At 43.2% G+C, this 23,188-nt stretch overlaps 1 protein-coding gene across 1 annotated transcript in view; it reads right to left on the reverse strand.

Annotated features, from left to right (window-relative positions):
* Window positions 1-23,188, reverse strand: part of SLC36A4 (solute carrier family 36 member 4) — a 232,567-nt gene that overhangs the window by 133,694 nt on the left and 75,685 nt on the right. Inside the window, exon 10 of the mRNA XM_007069478.4 lies at window positions 5,286-5,455. Within this exon, the coding sequence (XP_007069540.3) occupies window positions 5,286-5,455 (170 nt within the window). The remainder of the gene's footprint in view (window positions 1-5,285; window positions 5,456-23,188) is intronic.

Raw genomic sequence — 23,188 nt, forward strand, 5'->3', positions numbered from 1 at the left:
ATCATTTTCGTTGTCCTCCACTCTCTCCAATTTGTCCCCATTCTTTCTGTAGTGGGGTGCATAAAACTGGACGCAATACTCCAGATGTGGCCTCACCAATGCCAAATAGAGGGGAATAATCACGTCCCTCGATCTGCTGGCAATGCCCCTACTTATACAGCCCAAAACGCCATTGGCCTTCTTGGCAACAAGGGCACTCTATTGACTCATATCCAGCTTCTCGTCTAACCACATAATCATACATCTATAATACACGTCCCCTTCTCTTTGGTATTTTATATCCACACTTGTCTGTCAGTCAAGTCCTTCACTCAGAATGTAAACTTCTTTGGGCATAGACCTCAGAACATGTGTTTTTTCTGCAAGGCATTTAGTACCCTTGTGGAATAATAAAACAACAGCTTAATTGGTTTTGATTTGGGAAATCCAAAAAGTAAACCAACAACATAATGAAAAGTTAGATGAATTTGTCAAGTCCTCTCTCTTAATATCCTAATATGTTATTAGTAACAAACAATTTTTGTTTTTAGTATATGATTCTTAAGTTAGCAGAGCCCCTTTAATCAGTATACAATTTCTGAATAACCTGGACATTTCTGCATATTATGTCACTGTTATCCTGCATGAGGGATCAAAGAACATTTTTACTTTTAAAACCTGGTTTCAGAAAGATTGGTGAGAGCAAAGCAATGTTTAAATGTTGAAATCAAGTCCTGATTATAACTAGTGCCTCGCAGAAGGACAAAACTAGAAGGAGGGTATAAACACAGAAGCAGTGATAACTATGGTAGCTAGTTATGAGGTGGTGTTAAAATTGGAACAGCAGTTTAAATACATATACAGGTGCTACGCTAAGGCCTGATCTACACATAAAACTTATAGCAGCATAATACATCAATCGGGGTGTAAAAAACCATATCCATTAGTGACATAGCTACGCCAACAAAAAAAAAAAAATGCAGACACAGGTATGCCGACAGAAGAAGGCTTCTTTCGGCAAAGCAAATATCATTCAGGGAGATGGTATTCTTCTAACAGCAGAATTCCTCCTTCTACCAGTGTATGCTGTGTCTGCACTAGGGGGCTATGTTGGTACAGCATAAACTCTGTAGAGTAGATACAGTCTAAGAGACAGCTCTGTAGAGTAGATATAGTCTAAGAGACAGGTTCTCTTCCCCAGAGAGCCTTCAACCTAATAAACAAGTAAAAAAAACCACAAGGAAAACAAATTTGGACAAACAATTCAGAAGAGGAAGGTATGGCAAGATCAAAAGTGAGGAAAGCAACAAAGCAAAAATTCTGAGAAGCACATTTTATTAGAGGATTTTAAACAGAACTGAGTGGACAGCTGGTGAGGAGGAATTGGGATACTGTTCCATACATAGCAGGCAGCACAGCAAAATGTGCAAAGCAAAGAGTGGGAGGAACTGATGAAGGTAGCAGTAATGAGAGAGCGTTGGAGGAGTGACAGGGCCATAATTTAAAGCTTTTGTGTAGGGAGAACATGGGCTGCTCAATGATTAAAGAAAGAAAGGAGGGGAAATTTATTGGAGAGAGGAGGTAACAAGACAAGAAATGGTAGGGTAAGGAGAGAAAAACAGGAAAATGAGAAATGGAGTTCAAGACAAAAAAGTGGGCAAATGTGTCCCAATTCCTTCATCTTTCCTTTTCTCCAACACTATCTTTTGCTGAAGAAGAATTCTGAACCTAATCAAATATTGAGTGTGTCCCATGTCCCTTTCCATAAATATTTGCCAAAAAAGATGGTGACGTGCTCTTTCTGGCAAGCTGTGTGGAAATGCTGCAATCCCAAGTGACTCAGTAGTGAATGGTGGTACTGCCCATATGATAGGCCAATATATATCACAACAGCCAAGAGAGTAAGCCATCAGGTGCATTACATTTAATCAAGGACATTGCTACCAATCTCACTTTTATATTTTCAAGTGTTCCAGTACAACCCTGAGCCCTTCATCAGGTCCATTCTACAATCTCCCATCACTGGTAAATTTAGGCAGAAGCAAACAGCAACCTGGTCTAACTTTACAAGCTCTCACTCATTCTCTTTAAACTGTCTTTAGACCACCACCCCACCCCAAAAAACGTTTAGCATTCTCTCATTTGAAATCATTGAGAAAATGTTGATCTTGCTGTGAAATGAAGAACAAGATATTTAGTCTCAACAAAAACAGCCCTAAAACTCTGCAAAACCATAGTTCCATACAGCGAGCCAAGATGTTAAAAAAACAACAACATGTAAATGTACCACGCCCCCTTCATCAGTGGCTTCTCCCTGCTCCCCCCTTACCTATCATCCAACTGATCCCCTATATAGGCCACTACTCCATTACCCCTCCAGTTCTCCCAAAGTCTCCCACCTCTGGACTCTTCCCATTTGGTGACTACAGGCCCTTCATTTTCCTTCCCACAGTGGCTCCCATTCCAGCTTCTTCAGCTGCTGCCCCCTTTCCCTTTTTCATCCCCTTTCTGGAGGCTGTTGCCCACTTTCTCCTTTCCCAGCTACTGAGTACCCAGTGGCATGAATTAGAGATAATGTAATAAAATTAAGGCAATAAAAACTGAGGCTAAATATCAAAGAAAGTTTTTGGACAGCAGGATGGATTAGACAATGGAGTCAGCTCCACAGGGAAGTGATGAAGAGACATGCAATATTTAAAATCAGTTTGCCACTGGCTTTTCTGGTCAGAGGCGCCCTAGAATGCATTGTGTATTTCTGGACTAGGAAGTCCCAAAACGTACTATGTTCAAAGAGTGGTCAATGCCCATCAGACACTTCAGATTTAAGAAACAATTATGGTATCAGCACCAGGAAAGGGAGTAGAATGGGATGCGAGAATGTCACAGCATGACGGGAAGTAAGGGACCTCTTGGGGTTGAAAGAAATGAAGTTGGGACTGCAGCTAGGCCTATTGAAGCTCATGGAAAGAAATTCCACAGCAATGTGAACCTTGGAAAAGTTTCAGTGAGTTCAGTCAACATGGGAACAACCCAACTAGTCAATCACTGACCTTAAACTTAACGGAGTCACAATGCATGACCAACTTTGCTGAGAAAATAACAAACACTGCACAGTTCTACCGGAGATTTGCACTCCCACTAAATTGTTCAAAGGAAACCCTTCAGATCTTGTTCTTTTATCTTATGCAAAGGTGAGGATTCTGTACCCGGAATACTATTTTCTGTTTTCGGGGTGCCAATAGCAAGTTAGGTGATATTAAACAAAACCAAAGGGCAATTTCCTCTCTTGCCTATTCAAATTATTTCCTTACCATCTGATATTGAGAGCAACCATTTGTTTTATTGGACTTAATTACAAAGAGTAATCATTTGTGTAACACTCTATACTAAATGAGTGTTAGCCTGCATGTTGTATTTCCCATATACATTGTACATGAATTAGCCCATTCTCACTGACACAGGTACTAGACGCCACTTAACAACTTTTATGCATTTTAACTATACCTAGTGTAGTAGGAAGAGAGCCTGAGACATAAGCCCTTTCGTACATGTTTTGATCAAACCAACATGTACAAAATAATGGGTGACAACTAGCGACGTCAGGAGGCAGTAACTAACTATGTCATAGGGGCAGTACTAACTAGTTTGTATCAGGGTATAAATACATATCTCAAAGGGTGTATCTTTGTCTGGGCTAGGAAGGAATGGAAAGTCCCGCCGTTCACTGAGTTGGTCCATTGTTGTGGGCGTAGATGTATTAGCCATCCGGTATAGTCTGCTGGATACTAGTACTGTGCTTCGTTGACAATAAACCTGGTTAGGTGCTTTTGTCCCTTAACGTATTTTGTGGTCATTGGGCTGTTTGCTCAAGGTCTGTCATGCCAGCTGTCTGTGCAGAGATGGGGCGGCATGCAAAGGAAACACACACACGTAACCAAACATCTATCTACATCTAACCACACCTGGTCCAAAAATGATTTCCCCCCCATGAAAAATTTTGATTTTTTTTTTTTGGTAGAAAAAATATCTGAATTTTTGGTTTTCAGCAACTGCAAAGTGCCAAAAATTCAGTTTTTGATTCTGACCAAAAAAATAAACCGAATTCATGAAAAAACATAAGAATGGCCATACTGGATCAGACCAACGGTCCATCTAGCCAAGAATCCTGTCTTTCAACAGGGGCTAGTGCTAGATGCTTTAGAGAGACTGAACAGAACAGAGCAATTATCGCGTGATCTATCCATTACAGTCCAGTTCCAGCTTTGCAGCAGAGGTTTAGGGACACCAGAGCATGGGGTTGTGTCCCTGACAATCTTGGCTAATAGCTATTGATGGACCTATCCTCCATGAACTTATCTAATTCTTTTTTGAACCCAGTTATACTTTTGGCCTCAACAACACCCTATGACAATGAGTTCCACAGGTTGACCATGCATTTTGAAGGAAAATTTTCACTCTCTCTTCATTTTAACCCTTCCAGGCTATTTGCCATCTTCGGTGATGAATGTGGAAGGAGGAAATAGATTTTGCTAGACCCCCTTCATTGTCTTCACAACACCAGTTAGCTGGGCAGTCCCTCCCCCCCAGTATACAGGAACATTGATGGAAGTACCAATGCACTAGTGACTCCTACATATGGCATTTGAAGTGGAGAGGACGAAATGGAGTCTCAGATTTCAACTTCCAGAGGATGAGGGGAGGGCTGGCCAGTTAGAGAACTCTCTCTAGGCATTTCGCCCACTAAGGTGCAAAATAGCACTCCATGGGCTGGTAGTGCTCTTGGCCAAGCTGCATAGGTTCCGCTAGGTATGTGTCTTCAGAGCAGCAGGGTCAAGACTTGGTCCTCAGGATTTGGCAAGGTAGATGAATGATTTCTCTATGCAGAGCATCTACTGTTAAGTCACACACAAAAGAAGTGCATGTAGGACAGCATGGATTTTGTTTAACTCTTTCATTAAATTACAAACAAAATCTTTCATTGTAAGAAAACTGTTTCGAGTGTCTTCTGGTAGAACTAGCAGATTCACTGGCAAAAAAATATTTGCCTTGTCAGATTCTTGATCAATCCTACCAACAAAATACTGTTATAATAATATGAACCAAACATTACATTGATCAAGTCACTGACTTGTTTATAGAAAAAAAAACCCCAAAATACAGAGTCACTGAATCATCATCTTAGATTTACCAATCCCTGCTCCCCCACAAAAAAAAAAAAAATCTAATGAGAAACATTCATTCTTTCAAGCAGATCTCAAAGAAACGTAACAGTGAGCATTATTATGAAGGTTGTATGGTGTACTTACAGGTCGAGCAGACCAAGAGTATCCTGACCATAAATTCACAGAACAGCTTCCATTTTTGCTGCACTTTCGAGGTAATTGCTGGAATGATGATCTCTGCTGGAACGTAGTACTGAATTGAATAGGTCACAAAAATCCCAAAGGAATACAGAATTTTCACGGATTGATACAACCTGTTAAAAACATTTATACAAGAGTTGCGTCAGCTGCAAATATTTTGTAAAAAGCTAGTTTTCCGGAAGAAAAGGGGGATTGTTTCACATAATGAAATACTTGGGGAAGATTGCTATATATAAATAATTTTAAACATATGGTTTGATTGGATGTTTTATTCCTCTTTGCTCACCCTCCCTATGTTGCTTTTCTTCCTAGGCTCAGATCCTCTAGGAAGGGACTATGGCCCTAATCAGCAAAGCACATAAGTACATGAGTAGCCCTATTGCCTTTAACAGGGACTAAGGCTATGTCTACACAAGAGAGTTTACAATGGCACAGCTGTACCGATGCAGCTGTGCTGCTGTAAGATCTCTCATGTAGCTTCTCTATGCGGATGGGAGAGAGCTCTCCCGTCAGCATAATTAAACCACCTCCAATGAGCTTCAGTAGCTCTGTTGGCGGGAGAAGCTGTGCACACCACCACTTATGCCGGTGAAACTTATGTCGCTCAGAGGTGTGTTTTTTCATAAGTAGTAGTATAGACAAACTCTAACTCATGTTCTCAAAGTTAAGCAATGCTTTAAGCCCCAATCCTGAAAACACGTATATACATTTGATTTTTCTCATACAAGTAGTCCCATCAGAGTCAAATACATCTTGCAATGCCAGACTTCAGTGGGGCAAAGATCTCACATGCCTGCACTCTGCATAGGGGTGAACATGTTTGTACAGTGTCGAAGACAAACAGTACCTCGACACGCTACTGCAATACAAACACTTCATAATAAAAATGGGATTTGAACACATGGTCTTAAATTTTTAAGAGTGAGTAGTAATTTTGGGTGCCTAACCTGACCTTAAAAGGGCCGGATTTTCAGAAAATGTTTACTCGCCCTCTAAAAAAAATCAGCCCTTTTAAGGAGTCAAGTTGGACATCCAAAAATTGAGGCACAGTCTCTGGTCACTTTTGAAAATTGAGGCTGTAGTTTTAGAATGACTTATTTCAGACATGATGCTTACATTATTAAGCCATTCCCTGTTGGTTATCTGAGCGTTAAATATGTTCTTATTGTTTAATGCTCTGCTTCGTTGTGCTCTTTTTGAAGCACTGTGACACACAAAGTGAGCTTTATAAATCAATAATAATAAAGACGCTAATAACGATAAGAGTGAATAACAGGAAAAAAGCTGTGTGAAAAGACAAAGGGGGTTAGTAGGTCTCTTATTTACCGTAGCAGGACATAGTGGGATACTCAAAGCACAACTAAAAGTACATCAGCATAAAGTCTTAGTGATATTCCCAGTAAGCAAACAAAAAAAGATATCTCTGTGCTACAGTCACAGTTGCTATGAAATTTCACATTATGACTGTAATGCTAGGACACAGAGCCAAAGAACCAATAACCACTAATCAAATAATACACATAATGGAATCGAACTTTTACAAAAGAATGCTGTTAAAGAGGAGCATGTTACAAGTTAGACAAATTGTCAGGGGAAAGAAGATTCAAATGTAAGCCTGGTCTACACCTTGAATTTAGGTCAACACAGCTACATCGCTCGGGATGTGAAAAATCCACATTCCGGAGCCAAATAGCTATGCCAACCTAACCCCCAGTATAGATGCAGCTAGGTCAACAGAAGAAGGCTTCCGTCCACCTAGCTTGAGGATATGGTGTTCCCACACCACTAGAAAAAAGCTTTCCGTCCATGTAGGCTGCGTCTGTGCCATGGGATTATCCTGTCATAGCTACAGCACTGTGACTGTGCCAGTATAGTCCCCATTGAGTAGATACAGCCACATTCTGCACATCAGTAAACCTCTACATAGGGCCAGGCAGCTTTGGGCATTTCTAAACCCAATGCAAACTGCCAGACACGGTCTTCCAAATTTCTCTGAACACACCTTGTAGTATTAAAATCCTATGCCGTACTGGAAAAAAGGGAAAATCATGGAGGAAGCAAGATTTAGTGTGGTCTTGGACACCATGTGAACTCCTGGAAAACTGTTTAGTCACCTTGGCATTGAAAGTTTGTGCCCTAGGGAAAACGACACATTGCCACAGACATCAGGCTAGATTCACTCCTATACCAAGGCACCACTTGGCACAGAATTGTGCTGCGGCATCAGCGAGTCACGTACACCTCCCCGATTCTCACTGCCAGACCCAGAACAACTTAGAACTGCAGCCCAGCAGCTCTACGTTGTGCCACTTTTGTGGGGTCTTTGATGAGCCCTATGCCAGTGGATGACTGGCCCAAAAAAGCAGACCTCCAACAACAGGAGAGACGAGATACAGGCACAGATGTGCCCAAAGAGAGTTCCCCTCTGATAAAGAATTCGCTGCTGAACAGCTGCATTATAGCCCCTTGTGCAACATTTAACCAGACTGAAAACCTGACCATCAGGACCTATGGGCAATGCCTAGTTAAAATACATCTCTGTTTTATTTGTAGGGGCTACTTTAGATTTTAGTGGCACACACAAAAAAAAGAGATATCCAGAAGTAATTTTCCACAATAACACCATTTATATCTTCTGTAGCAACTGGGTAATAATGATTTCTTCCACATTACTATTGTCCTGCTTTACATTAGCTGGCCAAACAACATTAAGCAGATGAAAAGATACTAAATTGTTTTTCCACTGAATGCATCTGATGAAGTGAGCTGTAGCTCACGAAAGCTTATGCTCAAATAAATTGGTTAGTCTCTAAGGTGCCACTAGTACTCCTTTTCTTTTTGCAAATACAGACTAACACGGCTGCTACTCTGAAACCTGTTTTTAAAAGGGATGCTATCATCTATATATCTTGTTGAGTTAAAAGATAAATTTATTGTAGTCTTAAATTTTATGACAGAGTTCCCTAGCAAAGAAAGAAGAGGAGTCTAACCAATTACAGCAATGGGCACCACTGCGAGAATCTAGCTATATTACAGGTGAAACTTTCTACATAGAAGAAGCAGTCAATGTACAAAACAAACAAGCTAAAAAAAAACCTAGAAAAAAAATTCTCTCTCTAATTTCTTTCAACTATAATATTATTAGGTGTTACTTATAACCAAAGTATAGGTAAAAAAAATGTTCAAAGAGAAGTGTAATTAAGTTGACTGTGTCCTTTGAAACAATATGTGGTTCAATGGACCTTTTGTTCCACAAAATATCCTCTACATCTCCAAATACACTAGTGATTTGGAATCTTTTGACTTTACAGCAGCTGCCCTTGCAGATTAACAAAAATATACCAACAATCCTCTCTTGTTTCATAGTAAAGGAAAATATAAGAACATAACAGCAGCCATACTGGATCAGACCAATGGGCCACCTAGCCCTGGTCTATGCTAGGACTTTAGGTCGAATTTAGCAGCGTTAAATCGATGTAAACCTGCACCCGTCCAACCGATGAAGCCCTTTTTTTCGACTTAAAGGGTTCTTAAAATCGATTTCCTTACTCCACCCCTGACAAGTGGATTAGCGCTTAAATCGGCCTTGCAGGGTCGAATTTGGGGTACTGTGGACACAATTCGACAGTATTGGCCTCCGGGAGCTATCCATTGTGACCGCTCTGGACAGCACTCTCAACTCAGATGCACTGGCCAGGTAGACAGGAAAAGAACCGCGAACTTTTGAATCTCATTTCCTCAAGAAAAAAGGCGCGAAACGATTGTCTGCTGCTGCTTTCACGGAGGGAGGGAGAGAGGGAACGGGGGCCTGACAATATGTACCCAGAACCACCCGCGACAATGTTTTAGCCCCATCAGGCATTGGGATCTCAACCCAGAATTCCAATGGGCAGTGGAGACTGTGGGAACTGTGGGATAGCTACCCACAGTGCAACACTCCGGAAGTCGACGCTTGCCTCAGTACTGTGGAAGCACTCCGCCGAGTTAATGCACTTAGAGCATTTTCTGTGGGGACACACACACTTGAATATATAAAAACGATTTCTAAAAAACTGACTTCTATAAATTCGACCTAATTTCGTAGTGTAGACATACCCCTAGACCAGTAGCCTGTTGGGCTAAATGCTTCAGAGTGAGTGAACAGAACAGGGCAATTTATTATGTGAGCCATCCCCTGGCATCCAGTCCAAGCCTCTAGCAGTCAGAGGTTTAGGAATACCCAAAGCATGGGGCTGTGTCCCTGACTGTCTTAGCTAATAGCCATTGACAGACCTAACCTCTATGAACTTATCTAATTCTTTTCTGAACCCAGTTATACTTTTGGCCTTCACACCTTCCCCTGGCAACATGTCCCACAGGTTGACTGTGTGTTGCGTGAAGAAGTACTTCCTTTTGTTTGTTTTAAACCTGCTGCCTACTAATTTCATTGGGTGACCCCTAATTTGTGTGTAATATGAAGGGCTAAATAACACTTCCTTATGCACTTTCTCCACACTATTCATGATTATATAGATCTCTATCATATCCCTCCTCCCTTAGTTGCCTCTTTTCTAAGATGAACTGCCTATTTAACCTCTACTTGTATGGAAGCTGTTCTGTACCCCTAATAATTTTGTTGTCCTTCTCTGTACTTCTTCCAATTCTAATATATCTTTTTTGAGATGGGACAACCAGAACTGCACTGGACTTGTATAGTGGCATTATGATATTCTCTGTCTTATTATCTATCCCTTTCCTAATGGTTCCTAACATTCTGTTAGCTTTTGTTGACTGCCGCTGCACACTGAGTGGATGTTTTCAGACAACTATCCACGAGTCCAAGTTCTCTTTCTTGAGTGGTAAGAGCTAATTTAGACCCCATCATTTTGTAGGTATAGTTGGGATTATTTTTTCCAGTGTGCATTACTTTGCATTTATTAACACTGAATTTAATCTGACATTTTGTTACCCAATCATCCAGTTTTGTGAGATCCCTGTTACCTCTGTTTCCCTAGAAACCAACCCAGGGTTACACTTACATTGTTTTTATTGACAGGTTTCAGAGTAACAGCCGTGTTAGTCTGTATTCGTAAAAAGAAAAGGAGTACTTGTGGCACCTTAGAGACTAACCAGTTTATTTGAGCATGAGCTTTCGTGGGCCACAGCTCACTTCATCGGATGCATAGCATATCGTGGAAACTGCAGAAGACATTATATACACACAGAGACCATGAAACAAAACTTCCTCCCACCTCACTCCCCCGCTGGCAACAGCTTATCTAAAGTGATCCTCAAGTAGAGCCCTTTCCAGCACAAATCCAGGTTTTCTCACCCTTCCCCCCCCCCCCAAACACACACATACAAACTCACTCTCCTGCTGGCAACAGCCCATCCCCCTTTGAAACCCCTCTTTATAATGCGCATGATAATCAAGGTGGGTCACCTCCAGCACTAATCCAGGTTTTCTCACCCCCCACCCCCACCCCCCCCCTTTTTCCAAAAACCACACACACAAACTCATTCTCCTGCTGGCAACAGCTCATCTTACAATGTGCACAGCAATAATCCAAGTTTAACCAGAACGTCTTGGGGGGGGGGTTTGCAGGAAAAAAACAAGGGGAGACAGGTAGCCTGTCTCCCCTTGTTTTTTTCCTGCAAAAACCCCCCCCAAGACGTTCTGGTTAAACTTGGATTATTGCTGTGCACATTGTAAGATGAGCTGTTGCCAGCAGGAGAATGAGTTTGTGTGTGTGGTTTTTGGAAAAAGGGAGGGGGTGGGGGTGGGGGGTGAGAAAACCTGGATTAGTGCTGGAGGTGACCCACCTTGATTATCATGCGCATTATAAAGAGGGGTTTCAAAGGGGGATGGGCTGTTGCCAGCAGGAGAGTGAGTTTGTATGTGTGTGTTTGGGGGGGGGGGGGGGGAAGGGTGAGAAAACCTGGATTTGTGCTGGAAATGGCTCTACTTGAGGATCACTTTAGATAAGCTGTTGCCAGCGGGGGAGTGAGGTGGGAGGAAGTTTTGTTTCATGGTCTCTGTGTGTATATAATGTCTTCTGCAGTTTCCACGATATGCTATGCATCCGATGAAGTGAGCTGTGGCTCACGAAAGCTCATGCTCAAATAAACTGGTTAGTCTCTAAGGTGCCACAAGTACTCCTATTGTTTTTATTAAATGCCGCTATTGGATCAAACAGAAAAGGGATGGGGCTTATTCATGCACGCATACATTCATACCCTCATGCACCCACATACTGGCAGAGAGTTACTGGAGACAGCAGAGGAAGCCGAGAAGCCGAAGCATAGTAGATCTGGTGTGTCCGCCTGCGGTCATGGATCCGGGCCAGCGAGCAGGTCAAAAAGCAGGGGGCTTGTGTGCATGCCTTCTTCCTTTTATTGGAACTGAGCGGCTCCTGTCACATACACTGAGTTTCCCTTCTGTGTCTGTCACCGAGAAGCATTCCCAGGCCTCGTTCCTTTCATGCAAACCAGGTTCTTCTTTTCTTTACGGCACCCCATGATTGCCTTCTTAGGGCAGATTGCATCAGACACACCTGGCTCCTGGCTCCAGGCTTTATTCTGCTTGCAGTTCCTCTCCGCCAAGTCCCACATACACTCCCTTGTTCACACTCCCTTATCTTCCACACACACTCCCTTGTTCACACTCTCTCTGATTGCGAGATGAGGTATTGCAAAGCTTGGAGGTTTATACAAGTGATAACTGAAAAGGTTACAAAGCTTGCAAGAGTTAGAAAGCTTAAAAGGAACAATAACTAAAGTTACAAAGTTTGCAAAAGGTTACAGAATTTAATGATCATACTTGCAATGACTGAAAAGTTACAAACCTTACAATCGCATTCTGTTGGACTGAGCGGAGGCTTTACATAGCAATCCCTTGGTAACTCTTTGCCTTGAGGGTTGTACTTAACTATCCAGTAATTTTGTATCATCTGCAAACTTTGCTATCTCACTGTTTACCCCTTTTTTCAAATAATTTATGAATATGTTAAACAGCACTGGTCCCAGTATAGATCCTTGGGGGAGCCCATTATTTACCTCTCTTCCCAGTGAATAGTATATACCAAGGAGAAACTATCACATAAAAAAAAATGCACAAAATCAAGAGGAAGGTTCACTTCTGACCACATGTAAACTTTATCTCAGTTTCAGGCAGAGGTGAAAGTAAGCCGGTATGATCCGGTACGGCGTACCGGCAAGAGCCAGTATGCCATGCCGGACCGGACCGGCTTCCCCAGGCTGGCGCTTTAAAGGGCCCCAGGCTCCACACAGCAGCCGGAGCCCCGGGCCCTTTAAAGCGACGCCTGAACCCCGCTGCTGGAGCCCCTGGGGTAGCGGCAGCAGGGCTCCCGGCCGCGCTTTAAAGGGCCCTGGGCTCCGGCTGCTGCGGGGAGCCCCAGGCCCTTTAAAACACACCCCCAAGCCCCTCTGACAGAGCCCCGGGGTAGCGGCAGCAGGGCTCCCGGCCGCGCTTTAAAGGGCCCTGGGCTCCGGCTGCTGCGGGGAGCCCCAGGCCCTTTAAAACACACCGCCAAGCCCCTCTGACAGAGCCCCGGGGTAGCAGCAGCAGAGCTCCGGCTGCGCTTTAAAGGGCCCAGGGCTCCGGCTGCTGCGGGGAGCCCCAAGCCCCTCTGACAGAGCCCCGGGGTAGCAGTGGCAGAGCTCCGGCTGCGCTTTAAAGGGCCCTGGGCTCCGGCTGCTGCGGGGAGCCCCAGGCCCTTTAAAACACACCGCCAAGCCCCTCTGACAGAGCCCCGGGGTAGCAGCAGCAGAGCTCCGGCTGCGCTTTAAAGGGCCCAGGGCTCCGGCTGCTGCGGGGAGCCCCAAGCCCCTCTGACAGAGCCCCGGGGTAGCAGCGGCAGAGCTCCGGCCGCGCTTTAAAGGGCCCTGGGCTCCGGCTGCTGCGGGGAGCCCCAAGCCCCTCTGACAGAGCCCCGGGGTAGCAGTGGCAGAGCTCCGGCTGCGCTTTAAAGGGCCCAGGGCTCCGGCTGCTGCGGGGAGCCCCAAGCCCCTCTGACAGAGCCCCGGGGTAGCAGCGGCAGAGCTCCGGCCGCGCTTTAAAGGGCCCAGGGCTCCGGCTGCTGTGAGCCCTGGGGTAGCGGTGGCAGTGCTCCGGTGCTGATTTAAAGGGCCAGGGGCTCCAGCCGCTGTGGGGAGCCCCACACCCTTTAAAGCACCCACACACACACCTCCAGGGCTCCCCGCAGTGGCCAGAGTCCCCGGGCCCTTTAAAGCACCCCCCAAGCCCTGCTGCCGGAGCCCTGGGGTAGCGGCAGCTGGGCTCCGGCGGTGATTTAAAGGGCCCAGAGCTCTGCTGCGGTAGCTGGAGCCCTCGGGTCTTTAAATCTTGATTTAAAGGGCCCGGGTATTTAAAGGCCCCACCTCTTCCGGTCGAGGCCACACCCCCTGCTCAGGACTCCAGAGTACCGGTAAGTCCTTTAAGTTACTTTCACTCCTGGTCTCAGGTATTATAAAAGAAAGCCGTGTGTTTCAGATTTCCAGTGGAGCAGGATCTTCAAAAGTGCCTACGAGATGATTAGGAGCCCAACTTTCATTTACTTGCCAAGAGATTTGGACATCTTACTCCCTTAGGCACTTTCGAAAAAATCTCACCCTAGTTGGACAATTTGTATGTCCCCCACTTAGTCTGATGAAATTTTAGATTAATGAAATATGGTTTTAACCAAATAATTTCTTGATTATGCTCTGTTCTCAATTACTTTCATGAAGCTGTTACTATAGTTGATTTTTTTAAAAAAAGGATTTCAGGGCACAATTTAAGGAGTTCTTCCCTGCATCTCCAAACTGCTGTAAGCACTGGCTGAGAGAGAAGCTCTCAAAAGTTCTAGAATTTAGGGACATTTATTGACTATAGATTTCTAATAAATCAGGAGGGTTTGTAATGAAGAATAAGATCACAAATATGTAATATATGTTTAATTAGGCACTGCAGTTTCATACATTTTATCAAGAATTAGACAAAAACAGACATTTTGGAGAATGTTACTCTTCAAAATTAGCTGAGCCTTTTTGGTACTTTGTTCAATAGCTAATTTTCAGTTCTTATTAATATAGAGCCATTTCACATATTTGATTGCTTAATATCAAATAGATCTTAGAATTTTGACTGACTGCCAAAGGAGTGGCTGTATTTAATATTTTTGAAGCCTACTCAACAATCTTCCTTCTTTCTCCTGTAAATTACTCAGTACTGGTAAACATGAGAGTTGTACAAAATTAACTGAACTTGTTTAGAAATCAATTTATTGTTTCTGCACTGATTTATCTTAATTGGTACAGCTTTCTTGAGTAGACGAGACCATAAAGCAAGAAATTTACAGTAGACAAAGGTGGCTTTGAAAATCCATAGTAAGTGAAAATTAAAGTTTAATTTTATTAAGGAAGCTAATAAAAAAGAGTAAACAAAGGCTACTGTACTGCAGAATTTCTATGTTCTTTGCGACGAGGACTATGTCTATGTAAGTGGTGGTAGCAATCAGGATCTGAGCTCCATTGTGTTAGAAACAGCACTGTACCTACCACCACTTACCTTAATCAGGCTGCACTTAGAAGAGATGACTTTTGAGGAGAGATTTGGAGGAGGAGGAGGTGGTGGCTTTATGGATTTTTCCTTGGAGCTTTTTCTATTCATAAGGAGCAGAATGAGAGAAAGTACAAAAGTGCTTGTCGGAGAAATGGGTGATCAGGGCTGGCATAATTGGTGGAGCAAAGACGGGAGTTAACTTTATGCTACCAGTCAAGGTGGGGATGAGTTGTGGAAGGCTTTGAATATAAGGACAAGAAGTTTTTTTTAGTTTCAAAAACCATAGCTGAATTGCAGAGGCATTAACAGAACTGTTTCCATCTATAGACTGATGATTTGTGATATTCACTCAAACCATAAATCATGTATCTGTATTTCAAATATTTTACTTTGGGTGTCACCCCCAATTAGCCCTTCAGGTACAACACTGAAAAAGCCAGACAGGGCTAATGGCCCATTAGCAAAGACAATGGACTGTGAAAGAGCTTAATCTTCCTGTGGACGCTCCAGACAGCCTATGAGTAACGGCTGCCTCAGCCCTGCAGAGACATAGGTCCGAGCCACCTGGTACTGGACCCCACCCCTTGGAATGCCAGTGCTCTTCCACTGGGAGACAAAGGGTTCCAGCCATACACAAGAGGCATATAAGGCAGGGGAGTGATATCATCATGGTTCTCCTCTGCCTCCCCACCCAAAGAGACACTGAAAAACACCTGGAAGCAAGAACTGAATGGGGGGGAGAAGAGTTGAGCCCAAGCTGGAAGGATGTCTAGCTTGAGAATAATACCCAACTGCGACCCGACGTGGTAGTCACTGACGAGGCCCAGAAAAAGATCATCCTCGTCGACATCACGGTCTCCTTCGAGAACAGATCCCCGGCCTTCCGAGAAGCCCGAGCTCAGAAGCTAGAAAAATACGCCCCTCTGGCCGACACCCTGAGAGCGAAGGGCTACGAGGTGCAGATGGATGCCCTGATCGTCGGAGCCCTGGGCGCTTGGGACCCCTGTGGAATCGGTCGACGCTACGCACGGCTCATGCGGCGCCTCATGGTCTCGGACACCATCCGATGGTCCAGGGACATCTACATCGAACACATCACCGGCCACCGACAGTACCAGGAGGTGTGAGCCGGTACAATATCGTGCATCCACTATGGGAAAGGGTCTGAGAGGCTTTTTCATTGGACCATATGAACTGGAACCATAAACTCAATGAACATTAAATCCCACCAAATGAGGGTAGATCCATCCCCATTATCGTATCCGCTCATTATACTCTACACCTGAACATAGCCATTATATGGACAACATACCCCCACATCTCAATGTCTGTACTTTGACCGGTTAAACTTTTACCCCCAATCAGGGAGACTGCAGATTATGTATTCCTTACACCACCAGCTCCTAACCGAATTTCGCACCCCTTGATAATCTGTACCTTATTCCCTGATAACCAGAAACCTCTATGCTTGAACTCTGTACCGTTCTCTTTTTATTTCAACATTATCTTAATAAAATTATTATACCTGAGGTCTCAAGCTGGAGACCAGTGTAGCTGCCTTTCAAGACTTTCTGTAATCTGCCAGCAACAATATCTAGGGTGAGACATTATTATTTGTAACCAATTTCTTTAGTGAAACAAGCTCAGTTTGCGTGTTTTGTTTTTTTGCTTAGTAATTTGCTTTGTTCTGTTAATTATATCGCTTTAACCACTTAAAATGCACCTTTTGTAGTTAATAAACTAATTTCTTGTTTATAATATAACCCCATTTCTACAATTCATAATTGGGGGGGGAGGGGAAGAGGCTGTGCATACCTTCTTCCACATTGAGGGAGGAGGCAGATTTCATAATATACCTTTGGGTCTGCACTCCAAGGGAGGTGGACACCTGAGTGCTGGGGTAAGTCCCTTAAGCTGCGTCTTCCCAGAGCTGATCTCAGTGTCTGTGTCGTTCTGCAGTTGGATGTGGCCCTGCTTGTGTGTGTGTGCTGGAGTAGGCTTAATAGCCTGGCTCAGCAACACAGATAAAAAGGGTGCCCAGGCTGGCATAACAGGCGGGCTCAGCGTTATCCCAGTACATCAGGTGGGGTGGCATCCCAAGGGAGGCAACCTGTCACACAAATCTTTTTGCAGAGTGTTCATGGACAGTTTAAAATATTACCAGGAGTTACTCTTCCGATATTAAATACTCTATCCCCAAAAGAGTGACATTTAAAAGGAGAAATGCTTCAATATTTATATATAGCATCTTTCATCCAACAGGAACCCCATCCCCAGGATATACAGGCATATGTCTATTGATCTATGTGATTAGAGTTACAAAAAATATTATAGACACGTAAAACACATAAAAGTCATTTTACCCACCACTGAAATACCTTGCTTACTTATTTACAAAGAAACACTATGAATTCTCCAAATTGTACAATTTGCTACCATATGCAAACTTGTGTTCCTATTACTGTCACCCTTCTCTCCCTCCTTTCACTCCCCCAGACACACCGTTACTGTGTTCTCCTTTCATATGTTTCACCTCAGCCCTTTTTATACAGTAAGCTCTTTGAAACAGAGTCTATTTTAATTTAATGCACCCAGCACTGATCCTGAAAGAGGCCTCTGGGCATTAGTGCAATACGACTAATAAACAGCAACAAAGCCTCTAGGCTGGAAAGTGGAAGCTGTGTAATGTATACTGTTGCTCTGTGCTTTGTTTAGTACAGCAAGTAGAAAATACCAATGAAACAATACTGTGACTTAAGATGAAAAGAATATCCCTGAAACTGTTATTCTTATCAAAACTGTCTGCAGTGTTGTTGTAGCCATGTTGGTCCCAGGAAATGAGAGAGACAAGGTGGATGAAGTAATATCTTTTATTGGACCAGCTTCCATTGGTGAGAGGAGAGACAAAAAGCTTCTGAGTTCCACAGATCTGAGAAGAAGAGCGTGAAAGCATGTCCATTTCACCAACAGAAGTTGGCCCAGTAAAGGGTACTACCTCACCTACCTCGTCATTCCTATCCATAGCCTCTGACAGTTAATGCCAGGATGAGCATATAACGGTTTTAGGAATAGTACATAAAAGGCTAGATTGTCATTCTTAATCTGATAGTATATTTCATTCTCATGTGGTCAGACCTTAGAGTTGATGAGGATGGAGTTTAATCAAGATGAGATTTTGAAAACCAACTTTTGAACATCAGCAAATAGAGATTTTAACAGAGGAGGGACATCTAGTACATTGTGTGTCCTGATTCACCTCAGTGGACTCAAATAAAACATTGTGAATTGAATACACTGATATTTGATTATTTCTTTACTAGCAATGATCACTCTGCAGTGATATATACAGACAAATTGTGTGTTGTTCTTGGAGGAAGAAAACATTTGTTCTAAGATTAAAATACTAAAAAAATTACAGTTAGACATGGTTTCATCCTGGGCAACGTATGCTAGATCTTTATCATCTCCTGAAGACAAAAGTAAAAAAAAGTTTTACTTGCCAGAACTTTAACCAACTATTCTAAGCCTCCCTTCTTGATGTATCTGATGCAAAATGTGCCAGACTTTCCTTTAACTTTTTTTTCATGCTAACAATTGCTCCATTTGCCATACGGGAGTTATGTGTGTTCACAGTTTAGAGGAGATGTAATCCACGAGACGCTCCTTCTATTAAATTGTGTTTCAAACAACACTTGGCCTAATAATAATCTCACAACCAGCAGATGACTCTTCCATCATTCACCCCCCACCCCGAGGTAAGTGCACCCTCTGCCCCTAGCCTGCCCCTGCCCCTAGCCCTGAGCCCCCTCCCACACACTCAAACTGCTCCTGCTGAGCCAGCACTGGCCGCTGTGAAAGTCATGGAATCGGTGACTTCCATGACAGACTCACAGACTGTCATGGGTGTTGTACCTCAGAATGTTTTGAGCAATTCCATTCCCGACGAAAAATGAGTTTCCATCTTATTGACAGCGATGGGTCCGAGGAAATATGGGCTGCTGTGTGACCTATTGGCTCCAACTATGTCCATAAACGTGACATGTGCCACAATTACTGCACCAATGGAAGAACATTTCTCCTCTACCCAATTGATGATAGCAGAATGATACTGGTTCCATCAGCGACACTATGGAAGTGAAGAGTCGATCGCACAGTTTGTTGTTGCTCTAAGGAAGTTGTCAGATCATTGTCAGTTCAGACAAACATTAAGTGATGCCCTGCATGACCAATTTGCCTCTGGATTACTCAATAACCAGATCTGAAACAAGTTACCTGCTAAAAAAGAAAAGGAGGACTTGTGGCACCTTAGAGACTAACACATTTATTTGAGCATAAGCTTTCGTGAGCTACAGCTCACTTCATCAGATGCATTCAGTGGAAAATACAGTGGGGAGATTTATATACACAGAGAACATGAAACAATGGGTGTTACCATACACACTGTAACGAGAGTGATCAGGTAAGATGAGCTATTACCAGCAGGAGAGCGGGGGTGGGGGTGGAGGAAACCTTTTGTAGTGATAATCAAGGTGGGCCATTTCCAGCAATTGACAAGAACATCTAAGGAACAGTGTGTGGGGGGGGGGAAATAAACATGGGGAAATAGTTTTACTTTGTGTAATGACCCATCCACTCCCAGTCTTTATTCAAGCCTAAGTTAATTGTATCCAGTTTGCAAATTAATTCCAATTCAGCAGTCTCTCCTTGGAGTCTGTTTTTGATGTTTTTTTGTTGAAGAATTGCCACTTTTAGGTCTGGAATCGAGTGACCGAAGAGATTGAAGTGTTCTCCAACTGGTTTTTGAACATTATAATTTTTGACGTCTGATTTGTGTCCATTTATTCTTTTACGTAGAGACTGTCCAGTTTGGCCAATGTACGTGGCAGAGGGCCATTGCTGGCACATGATGGCATATATCACATTGGTAGATGTGCAGGTGAACGAGCCTCTGATAGTGTGGCTGATGTGACTATGCCCTATGATGGTGTTCCCTGAATAGATATGTGGACACAGTTGGCAATGGGCTTTGTTGCAAGGATAGGCTCCTGGGTTAGTGGTTCTGTTGTGTGGCGTGTGGTCCTTTTCTTTTTGCGGATACAGACTAACACGGCTACTACTCTGAAACTTGTCAAAAGTTACTTACTGTATCATCGCTTACATTCAAGAAGACTGTTGAGGTAGCTATTGCCATGGAAACCACAAAGATGGATTCTCTGGAATGTAGTGTGAACTGAAAAGTTCATCTCCTGAATCAGAGAGGCAGAGGATAATGGGAATGTAAAGAATGTCTGCGTGGCCATTGTGCTCAAACTACACATGCTGAGAATGACTGCTGGGCACACCAGGTCATTTGCCAGAAGTGCCAGAAGAAAGGATACATTGCTGTGAACGCTTGCACCGCTCAGCAACCAGGAACACAAAGTAACCATCCATCCAAGAAGACACCTATGAAAACTGAACCTAAAAAAGGATGGAAGTCAGGAATGGAAAAAGAAACCACTCTCATGACACTGACCACGGTCTAGCACTGCATGTGTTAACAGACGCTGGAGTCAGAGATGGCATGTGGGTCACACCCTGGATTGAGGGAGCTCCTACAAGAATGGAGCTTGATACTGGGGCTGCTACTCACAGATTTCTGCATCTACTTATCACAAGACTTTGTCAGAAGTTCCTTTGAAAGAAACCTCCATGGTTTTGAAGACTTTTATCTGGGAAAAGTTAGTCCCAAAAGGGATACTCCAGGTGAAAGGTCAAGCAGATGGACAAGCAGTCATTTTATCCTTGCATGTGATTGAAGGAACATATCAACCATTATTTGGCAGAACTTGGTTCAAGATGCTTAAGGTGAAATGGACTGAGATCAAGGCGATCACAAAAGCACCTTGAAACCCTCAAGAAATACTGGACAAACACTCCAAAGTTTCTGAAAAAGAACTTGGACAGATGAGCAACATGTCAGTAAAACTCACTGTTAAATCTGTTAAACACGGCTACCCCTCTGATACTTGTTAAATCTGACAAGTCAGTCAAAGTATTGCAAGCCCAGAGTTGTGCCTTATGGTCTGAAGCCACTGGTAGTAGCTGATTTGGACCATTTAGCGAATACTGGAGTCTTGTCACCAGTTTCACTCAATGAGCAGGCTATCCCTATTGCACCAGTGATCAAGAAGGAGGTCTCTATCCCAATTTATGGAGATTTCAAAGTGACACTGAATCCTGCTTTATGTGCAGACCAGTATCCACTACATTGTATTGAAGATTTGTTTGATACTCTTAATGGAGGACAGTGTTTCAGTAAACTGAATTTGCTAAATTCATACCTACAAATGGAGATCTGGCATCTTGCAAATATCTCACAATCAACATGGAAAAAGGTTTAATTTTGCTATAATAGGTTGCCTTTCAGTATCACATTGGCACCTGCCCAGTTCTAAAAAGCCATGGATGGGAACCTGAAGCGACTGAATGGAGTTCAATGCTATTTGGATCACATCCTAGTTACAGGAAAGGCTCATGAGGCTCAGCTTTGAAATTAGGAAGTTGTCTTGCAACATTTGGAAAATCATGAACTAAGTACATTGAGGCAATGTGAATTTTTTCAGACCTTCAGTTGAATATCTTGGACATGAAATGAATGCTATGGGCTTTAAGAAATTGCAGAGAAATAAGGTGATTCTTCCAGAATCACTGTCAGAAAACATATCACAGTTACATTCATTCTTGGGACTGCTTAACTACTATGGTAAATTTCTGCCTAATCTGACAACAATATTGACACATTTACATGAACAGTTACAAGCACAAAAAAAATGAAAATCAGTGCACACTTAAGGAAGCAAAGAAATGGTTGACATCTGAGGTAGTTTTTATGCACTTGGATACCTTGCTACCATTAGGTGGTCACCAAATGAAATTAATAGGCAGCAGGTTTAAAACAAACAAAAGGACACAACACACAGTCAACCTGTGGAAATCCTTGCCAGAGGATGTTGGGAAGGCCAAGACTATAACAGGGTTCAAAAAAGAACTAGATAAGTTCATGGAGGATAGGTCCATCAATGGCTATTAGCCAGGATGGGCGGGGATGGTGTCCCTAGCCTCTGTTTGCCAGAAGCTGGGAATGGGTGACAGGGAGTGGATCACTTGATGAGTACCTGTTCTGTTCACTCTTTCTGGGGCATCTGGCATTGACCACTATGGGAAGACAGGATACTGGGCTAGATGGACCTTTTGTCTGACCCAGTATGGCCGTTCTTTGTTCTTATATTCATTGCAACTGCACACCATATGGAGTGGGTGCAGTTCTTTCCCATATTTTCCCTGATGCCATGGAGAAACCTATGGACTTTGCTTCATGAACCTCATTGCCCCTAAGAAGAACTACATGCAAATATAGCAAGAAGCTCTCAGCATTAACTTCAGAAATACCTATCAGTATGATAGATATTTTACTTTGCTTACGGATCAACACCTGTTAATTTCAATTTTTGGCCTGCAACATGGAATTCTGTCATTAGTGACTGTTTGTATGCAACAATGGGGATTGCTACTCTCAGGTCATTCCTATCTATTCAACTCTGTGAAGGGGCTCAGCATGGCAATGCTTCTGGGCTGTCGCGCCCGCCATGCCTAAGCTCCCATCAACCCAAAGAAACTTTGTACAAAAAGAGTTTTATCTCAATTTGATGGATAGATTACCCATCACTAACACAAACATTAACAAAGAAACCACTAAGGAAGATGAAGGGAATGGTACTACAGGGTGCAGTGTTGAATAATAAGAATCCTCAATTTACACAATTCATATCATGTCAATATGAATTATCTGTGAATCTAGGTTGCATCTTATGGGGAATGTGAGTGATCATTCTGAAATCAGGCTTGACAAAGCCCTGGCTGGGATGATTTAGTTGGGATTGGTCCTGCTCTGGGCAGGGGGTTGGACCAGATGGCCTCCAGAGGTCCCTTCCAACTCTGTTATTCTATGATTCTATGATCAATTCAATCTCATGTTTTTGAAGCCTTTTGTGAGGGTCATTTTGGCATTGTACGGATGAAGGTCAGAACCCAGAGTAATAGCCAGGCATCAACAAAGAAGTTGAAAGGAAGGTGAAGTGCTGTACTACATGTCAGCAAATTCAGCATGATCCTCTACACCTTTGGTCATGATCCCAGATTCGTTGAACACGTATTCCTGTGCATTTTGCCAGACCACTAGATTATATATATTTTTGGTCATTGTTGATACCCATTCGAAAAGGCCAGAAGTTTTCAGAATGACTGTTACTACAGCTACCAAGAG

The sequence above is a fragment of the Chelonia mydas genome, chromosome 1, assembly GCF_015237465.2.
Source record: "Chelonia mydas isolate rCheMyd1 chromosome 1, rCheMyd1.pri.v2, whole genome shotgun sequence".
Classification (NCBI taxonomy): Eukaryota; Metazoa; Chordata; order Testudines; family Cheloniidae; genus Chelonia; species Chelonia mydas.